At 37.6% G+C, this 8,766-nt stretch overlaps 1 protein-coding gene and 1 non-coding gene across 4 annotated transcripts in view; one reads left to right on the plus strand and one right to left on the minus strand.

Moving 5' to 3' along the window:
- dhrs12 (dehydrogenase/reductase (SDR family) member 12) overlaps positions 1-6,372 on the minus strand; it is a 7,997-nt gene extending 1,625 nt beyond the window's left edge. For all 3 annotated transcript variants that reach the window (XM_018696544.2, XM_018696543.2, XM_018696542.2), the window contains exons 1-9: positions 6,176-6,372; positions 5,134-5,267; positions 4,634-4,716; positions 1,448-1,540; positions 1,284-1,365; positions 954-1,015; positions 691-795; positions 493-583; positions 167-304 (exon numbers count right to left, since the gene is read on the minus strand). In XM_018696544.2, coding sequence (XP_018552060.1) covers positions 167-304; positions 493-583; positions 691-795; positions 954-1,015; positions 1,284-1,365; positions 1,448-1,540; positions 4,634-4,716; positions 5,134-5,267; positions 6,176-6,231 — 844 coding nt within the window. In that variant the 5' untranslated portion in view covers positions 6,232-6,372. The remainder of the gene's footprint in view (positions 1-166; positions 305-492; positions 584-690; positions 796-953; positions 1,016-1,283; positions 1,366-1,447; positions 1,541-4,633; positions 4,717-5,133; positions 5,268-6,175) is intronic.
- Positions 6,373-8,323: 1,951 nt separating this feature from the next.
- On the plus strand, positions 8,324-8,433 carry trnal-caa (transfer RNA leucine (anticodon CAA)). The gene is made up of 2 exons: positions 8,324-8,361; positions 8,388-8,433. It is a non-coding gene; the product is annotated as a tRNA-Leu (tRNA).
- Positions 8,434-8,766: the final 333 nt, after the last annotated feature.

Raw genomic sequence — 8,766 nt, forward strand, 5'->3', positions numbered from 1 at the left:
ATTTAAATTTAAGTCCTGATCCAGTTGGACCTTTGCTGCATGTCATTCCCCTACTCTTTCTCCCCATTTCCTGTCTCTCTCCACTGTCCTGTCTAATAAAGACTAAAATGCCCAAAAACAATAATAAAAAAAGTTCTACAAAGACTGAAAGTAATTTGTTTCTGACCCTGGAAGAAGAGTCCACTTGGCTGATTTACTGCAGCTGGAGACACAGCAAGCCACACTGTGGTGTCAGCCCCCATGGCCTCCGTCCTCAGTCTGGACTGCATCTTTGCGTAGAAGGATGGCATGGATAACTGGACAGCTACAGAGAGAAAATGGTATTCAGACGCTGCTTTGAAGTCCTAAATGAAATCACTGTTGCTGTCCTGCCATTTTATTGAGGTGGAAATCTCAGTGATGGATATTTCAAAACCTAGACAAATAAAACCAAAACTGTATCCATCTGTGTCATCAGTCTGCTCTCACTAGCAAGTCCTTTCTTTTGTTTACCTGGTGTGTCTGCCCAGCCAGGGTGCATAGAGGAGAAGTGGATTTCTTTGTTTTGAGAAGCCCATCTCTCAGTCAGAATCACCTGCTGTCTCTGTCACAAAAAAACACAGAAACATTTCAACAAACATTAATATGTGCCACAATAATTTCTGTTCAATAATTTCTGGTGCACAGTTGTTGCAAATCAGTCCCCCTTACTTTGTTCTGAGCATAGGCCATGGTGCCATCAAATGTCCCTTTCTCAAACTGGAGGTCATCCGTGTTCAGCTTCTGTGTGAGCATACCACCTGACGACACAGTGACCTGTGAGGAGATAGGAGCACATATTTAATTTTAATAAGGTATAGGATTTACATGCACAGCATGAATCTTAATATTGACATTTGACAGTAACTTTACAAAATTATGCAGCATAATTTTTGACATGATGAGTATTTTCTTCAGTTGGGAATTCAACAAACCACTCTTGGGTCTTTAGCTTTCTTCAGTGAAGGTATCAGCGCTGTGGTGAGAATGTATGTACCTGGAAATAAAGGTAAGCACAGAGGACAGTTCAGAAACATTTACCCTTATCTTCTATAACTGAACATTTAAACTCTTGACTACTGCTGAGTTTCAAAAGCACTAAGTACTAAATGCTTGGTCAAATTCTAAATCTTATTTTCTTATTATTTAATATTATATTGGCTATTTCAAAGTATTATTTTCTAAATATTATTCTGCGTTTAGGCACAATCCTTGTGCACCACAAGTATTGCATTTAGGTAGTTCTAAAAAAATTTTTTCATTACCAAGTGTATTTGTGGCAAAATTCTTCTCCAAACCCTCCTCAGTTAACTCTCTCTGGCTGACCATGCAGCCTGCATTGTTGATCTGGTGAACAAGACAAGTGATTAAAATTATAATTTTAAAAAACATTGTGTGTATAATAAAACACAGACCTACAGATACCCACCAGCACATGTACAGCATTGTTCTGTGAGAAGTTCTGGGCAAACTCCCATACCTGTTTCACACTGGACATGTCAACGATATGGACATAAACATTCTGAGAAAAACAAGGAAAATAACAATTATAAAAATTGTCATACAAACAAAATTTAACTTCTAATTCAACTACTAAATGGAAAATATTTAAAAATTGCCATCACAAATTCCCAGAACCCAAAGTGATGTAATCAAGTGGCCTCTTTTTTCCCAACCAACAGTCCAAAAGCCATAGATACCACTTCACGGAAAAAAAAAAGTTTAGAAGTTACTTTCCTAGCTTTATTCAAGAGCGTGGTCTTTCAGTGTGAGAGCATATTGTCACTATTTCACATTCGTTTTTGTAATGCTCTCTCTTAAAACTCTCTCCTCTCTCTCAAATACTTCCTGCTCGTACACAAATGTGCTCTGCTCCTGCTCAAAATCTCTCCCCTCTCTCAAAAAGTCACTGCTCGACCTCAAATTTGCTATGCTCCTAATCAAAAACTGCACTCATGAAACCTCTACTCATGGATTTTCTCCTCTGGCCCGTGAATTTTTGTGACCATATCAAAATTCATCAACCAACAGAATTCCAAATATGACGCTGACCAGTGAAATCCTCACTGCCTCTCTGCAGGCACGCTTGCTTTACTTCTTACAGCATCCCTTACGGGTGGTTACTGCTACTACTCCTCCAGGGCTCTTTTATATGTAGCGGGGGTTTGGCAAATTCCTCACTTTTGTCAGTTGCAACCAGAGTTTGCGCTAGACTTTTTTTGACGGCCAGAGAACAACTACCGGATATATGTTTTAAATAGCCATATAATAGCCCACATTTAAACAACAATAAAGCACAAACATTATGAACTGACAAATGTTCTTTATTTAAAGCAAATACATAAATAAAAGCAAATTTAGAGCAAAATTTATGAAGCAGGAAACTGACATTTTTTGCTATAAACAATTATGTAAATATTTCAGTTTTTCTGAATTGCCAAAACATATTTTCTGAAACAGTAGAACCACAAACCAAAATTCAAGCTACACTCTCAAAACCTTTGACTTCTCTTGCAAAATCAAACAACTGATTCAAAACTGTTTTAACTTCAAAACCAACCACTGCTGTCAGAAGACACAAAAAGCCAGCTAATGCATACACCCTACTCAGCAATCATTACACACTACATAAACAAATGCAAAACACTGTACTCTAGGCATAGCAGGAAAAAAAAAATCTTTATTTGCTGTAGGATATTTGCATATTCTTGCACCTATGAAAATGTATGTAAACAAGAAATCCTGCAGCACAATTTAAAAACTGTGCTATGAATTTACAGCAAGCAATGTCATTCATTCTGCCTCAGCATCATACCTTGGCTGGGTCAGGACTTCATCTACATCACAGGCAGTCCTCTCCTTTGCTAAGCAACGGGGAAAGAATCCTTTTGCAGAATCCAGCCTTGAAAAGATTCCACTTCTATATCATCACATGCAGCATCCATTGACTGGAGAAGATTATGATTTTCCAAAAATCATGGAACCTGTTTTCTCCTCTGAATGTCCTGACGTTTAAGGCCACTGAGATTACAGTAAATTCGTTTGCACGTGTTGTCTTGCTTCTCTCACAGTCATGCCATGAACCAGAATGTGATTTATGATTGTTGCTCTAATTTCATCTGAAATTTATTCATAGCTCTTGTTCTTGGTCTTCCTCATCCTCATCCTCTTCGTCCACCACCTCTGACATGCACTCCTCTTCCTCTTTTGTTGTTGCACTCCATCACTGAAATCACAATCCAACTCACTCATGCCACTTGTATTTGAAATGGCTTATATCCCGTTTACTGAATGGGTTCCACACATCACTGATTGAACACATTTGTGCTCAGTTTTGAGTGGTGGTGTGTTAACAATGACAACAGGAGTGTTAGTTGTGTTTAATTTTTGGGGCCTGTGTGTGTCATTCAGGGTCAGGTGCACCACACTGCAAAATGTGTTTTGTGAATGACAATGTGTTTAGACTTTTGCAAAATGGGTGTTTCAGATTTGCAAATTGTGTCTAACCAGATGAACAGTGTTTAAAGTTTTGCCAACTGTGTGACTGATTTGATGAAGTTATTTTGGCAGTTGACAGTTTAGTTTAGAAAATGGGGTTTAGTGTTTTGGCAATTCAGAAAAACTGTAATTTATGACATTTGATAAACTTAGATATTCCAACCCCGGTTACAGTGTTACAGTGCAATACACTGTAATTTTGATTATTTCTGACGTGAACTACAATTAGACAAGTTAGGTTAGTTAATAGTTAGATCAGTGAGGAGAGGCACTACAGGTAAAACAAATATACTTCACTCTGTTAAATTAAAATAGTATTTAACTCAGTGATTAGAAACTCTGTAATTTACATAAATATTTATCAACAGCATGTGGTATTGCTATATCTCCAGCAATAATCTATTAGTTTAGTTTTCAGTTATGGGATAAGTATCATTGTAAGCATTAAAAATAAAAATCCATTAAAAGGGTGAAGAGACCAACAGAGTAGGGATTCCTCTGCCTGCTAAGAGCTGCATGCCTGTCGCCAGACGGCCCCAGCTAAAGCAGAAACTACCGGTGTTAGACGAGTTAAAACCAGCTGACAGTGTCAGCAGGCTGGCAAGAGAGATAACTGAGCTATGACCAAGGGGCCAACTTAAGTGTTTTCACAATATACATTTTGTTGTGACAGCTCGCCACAGAAAAATTATTGCCACTACTGCAATATTATAAAGTTGCAAAATACCCAGTTGAGCTGAGAAGGTGAGAGAGAAACAAGAGAAAAAGAATGAACTAGCTAACATTAAGTTAGATATGTATTTCTATTTTAGATTTGAGTTTTTATCAGCTGCATCTGTCTCTACCAGCTCAGTGTGTACTGTTCATTATGTGTATGCTCTATAGCATTTTGATTTTGTATATTTTCATTCTCACCCTTGGATTAGTACATAGAGCAGTTAGTCTTTCAATTTTCTCTTGAGTGGTAATGCGCCATCTCATGTTTTACAAGTATATAGTGAATCCTGGACTGAATTATTATATTGCAAATCAAATCACAATCACAAAATCTGTCAGAAAAATCGCAATTAGATATTTTCCCCAATATTGTTCAGCCCTAGCACAACATACTTCTCACCTGATTTTTACTCCATTCCACAATTTCATCTTTGGCTGCTTCTGCGCGGTCTTTGTTTCGACACACCATGTGAACAGTTCCTCCTGCACACTCAAAACAAAATCATATCAGTGGACAAGCCCACAGTAACTTCCATGTCCTTAAAGATTTAACCTCTCCATGTAATTGACTGTCAGAAATTGACCAATGTTTTGATGAAGTTTTAATCAGTGACTCAAACTTTACTTGTAAAATGTAGTTAGTCAGTTAGTGCAGGGCCCCGAACAGTTTTAGGTATACAAGCTAAAGGCTAACTCATACTCTTATGTCCTGCACTTCAGTCCAACAAAAAATATATGAACCAAACCTCTGGGTTCATACATTAAATATATGTCAGACAAGAATGTTGGTGCCACAACCTTTATAAATTTGTGAAAGGACTGACAAATGAAACTGACAGGTAATAAATGTAAAGACTTTAAAATGTGTGATCATGGTACCGACTCCTGTGAAACACTCACCTCTGTTAGCGATTTCCTGGGCTGTGGCTTTTCCTATCCCACTATTGGCACCGGTTATCACAAAGGACCTCCCACTCAGATTTACATCCAGGTCTTCTGGGGCAAAATGCTTTGCTGCAGTTTCATAGCCACTCCTGTCAGGAACAAAGGGCAGTATGACGGATGCACAACACATACACTGGCACCAAAAGTACTGCAAGTTCTGATGTAACACTGAGGCAGAACTGTCTTAATTCCTCTCTTACAGACATACAAACACTGACTGCCTTTACCTTCTCAAAAGTAACATTATCCTACCTTTGTCTGTTTAACATTTTGTAAGTTAAATATCTTTTGATTTGGATTGTTGGTCAGATACACATAGTGATTTAAAAATGTCACTTAAGCTCTTGGAACCTGTTATGGACCTCTCAATTATTTTTTATCCATTTATTTAAGTGATGTTTTATCAGGGTTCTAAAACTTTACATAATGCAGTTTAACACCTGTCATGATCATGCCAGCAAAAGAATTAAGATTTGATGGCAAACCAGCATAAATATTTACTATTACTTCATTTCTTTTCAGTATTTCCAGCGGGTATATCAATAATCCTTTAATTAAGTGAACCTGGACTCAAATAAGCTCCATAAAATTGACAGGTGACTGTTTATTTATATCAGGAACCATGTACAAAATACACTAATCTCAAAAAAGAGAAAAGATGCTTTGCATGAGATTTAGCTACTAAGCAAATTTTCAACTACAGTCCCTGGGTTGGTGAAATTATCTCGTGAGAGTTCAAATAATAAAAGGTCAACTAATGTAAAATGATGAATTCGTTTAGTTCAAGGCGAGAGAAGTAATTAAAACTGTTGTAAATTAAACTAAAGACCTTTTACTAGCATACCTTCTGAGACTTAAAAAACAGAATAAAATTATTTGAAAGACCCCTGAAAGACTGGTAGACCAGTACCGTATACCCACCATAGCTGAATATTATCACTAAGTACGGTCTGAAGGAATTTTTAAAGGATAATACTAGATAAAACGCTACGCTTACTTTGTATACTCCTGGAGTCCTTTCACAAACCAAACGGCATTCCTGTAAATCGACATTTTCGACACAAATGTGTCCTCTCGCTTAGTCGACAAAAAGATTTTCTGTTAAAAACGGCAGGGTATACAGAGTCGAATGTTTTGGTTTCATAAGAATGATTGAAGGTGGTTATATAGTAACTAATGGGCGGGCAGTCACGTGTGTGACCGCCGGAAGTAAATGTATAACTTTGTAGCGCCCCCGGTGGATATCTATGTTTATCACTGTCGACATATTGAAATATCTAGGCAGTAGTAGTAGCTAGCTTGGTGTGTAAATGAATATAAATTCAATTAAGCTCTTAAAGGCTTACAAAAACGGTTTGACAGAATGATTCTGTACTGCAAATCTCATGTCATCCCCTGACTGCAGCTGAGTTTACCTGAAAACACTAGTAACTAAACACACTGTCTGCTTCTTCCCTCAGTACAGCTTCTTGCTTTCATGAATCTGCATCTGCACTTGTTGTATGCAATGTGGATTGATTGAAATTTCTTAAATTTCTATCAGTAAAATAAGTAAATTAGGCAACTTTGCTTGATTCTACAGTTTCAAGGATAAGTATACTCTTACTCTCTCAATCCAATAAGTATCTAATATTCTCATAGTACATCCTTACTTCTCACTGTACTCCTCCCTCTTGCATGCTATACATTTTGGATGCCACCAAATCCAAAAAGATTGATTTTGACAAGAAAATCATATTTCCTGTTTGGTATAGACATCTGTCATTGGTAATTGATAAATGAGAGTAGTAGCAGGAACATTACATCACATTATTTATAAAGAGAAATCATGGAATTTATTAGGTTTAGGACAGGGTGTATTCATTTATGATGTATACTGTATGTGTTTTTGTACTTAACTGTCCTCTGCATGATAGGTATTACTGTGTTCCCTTGAGTGTGTTAATGTTATAAGGAAGGTTATTTTTGGTCTGTTTGACTGATAAGCTCCAATTTATATCATATACAGAAGGATGTATTAGCTGTAGATGATGAGAATGGGAGAGTGGACAAACTAGACATTGCAATATAACCCTTGCTAGAGATTTTGATGCACCCATTTCCTGGTGTGGATCATTTATCAGTCATGTATTTGCACAGTTCTGTGCTGAAAATATATTTATTCTGTGCATACAATTGAATTTATCAGCTTGTTGTTTTGTCTGAATACCTCTGTAAATAAAAGATTTCAGTTTTACATCTGCAAAAATTTACTAATGGGTTTGTGAAGGTTGGGTAGGATTCAAAATAAGTGAGGGTTAGTTCATATACCCCAAGTTTACACTACACCAATAATAAGCCTCAGCAGTCCGCGCTATAGACAAATTAAGTACCCTCCAAACAAAGAAATTTACTTAAGTTACTGTTCTTTGACTTAAGCTCGACAGGGATCCACTGTTCGAGGAAACACAATTCTATAAAGTTTGTAAGAAGGCTTTGGAAGATACACAATTCTTTGGAATAACTCAGACTACTGAACCTCATATCAGCTTTGAATAATCTTTTTGTTCCCATAAATTCCACCGAAAGTACTCTGAACCACATAGGTAGCAGCACCCTCTGCTGTTGAACGATGCGAACAAAAAGCTTACAGCACCAGGCATTCCCAGGCAGTCTCTCTGCCAAGCGCTAACCAGGCCCGATCCTGCGTTGCCTCCGAGATCAGACGAGATCGGGCGTGTTCTGGGTGGTGTGGTAGGCGACAACAAGTTATGAATAAAGGCTCTTTATACATGCTAAAATACCACCGCCTGTTCCCTGAATTGCGTATTTGTGGTGACCATGAGACTTTCCTAAGCTGTTCAGATTCTACATTTGTGTTATTGTCAGAAAATCCCATTAAATCTATATAACAAAGAATTGTCAGCGTGATCGCCCCTGTACCTGTATACCTCTCAAGATTAACCTTTAAGTTTACTTGATATGCCCATTGGCGAGAGTCGAGATTGTGTCGCTTTATTAAACTAAATCGTCATTGTGTGGTACAGGCACGTCCTTACTTACATGGGCTTATAAAGCACTATAAAAGGGAGAATCAAAACAAAACCGTTGTAGACATCAATGAGCAGCAGTCAAACAGCTTTCTAGGCCAGCTCTAGACAGCATTGTCAGGATGGCCGAGCGGTCTAAGGCGCCAGACTCAAGGTGACAAACCTTCCGATATGCGGGACTTCTGGTCTCCGAATGGAGGCGTGGGTTCGAATCCCACTTCTGACAATAGTTTTTCTTCTCTTTGGTTGGTATGCAAGATATTAAAGGCTGGTTTAAAACAGTGCCCACCACCATTGGATGTTTCCATATTTTATTTTTTCTCAGCACAATGAATCACAATAAAAACTTCCACATGAAGTCCCATTTGTAAAGGTTTTATCAGCTGAATTTAACAACTTTATTGATGGTTAATAAATAATTTACAGAAACTTTACAGACTAGTTATATGGCAGTAATAACAGCAGCCTATGGGTTGTCCTCCACCAGCATAACACTTCAGATTCATTATGAAGTTCCCTGCAAAATACTTGAATGAAAATGAAAATTGTATAGTGTTCT

Source organism: Lates calcarifer, linkage group LG1, assembly GCF_001640805.2.
Source record: "Lates calcarifer isolate ASB-BC8 linkage group LG1, TLL_Latcal_v3, whole genome shotgun sequence".
Lineage (NCBI taxonomy): Eukaryota > Metazoa > Chordata > Actinopteri > Centropomidae > Lates > Lates calcarifer.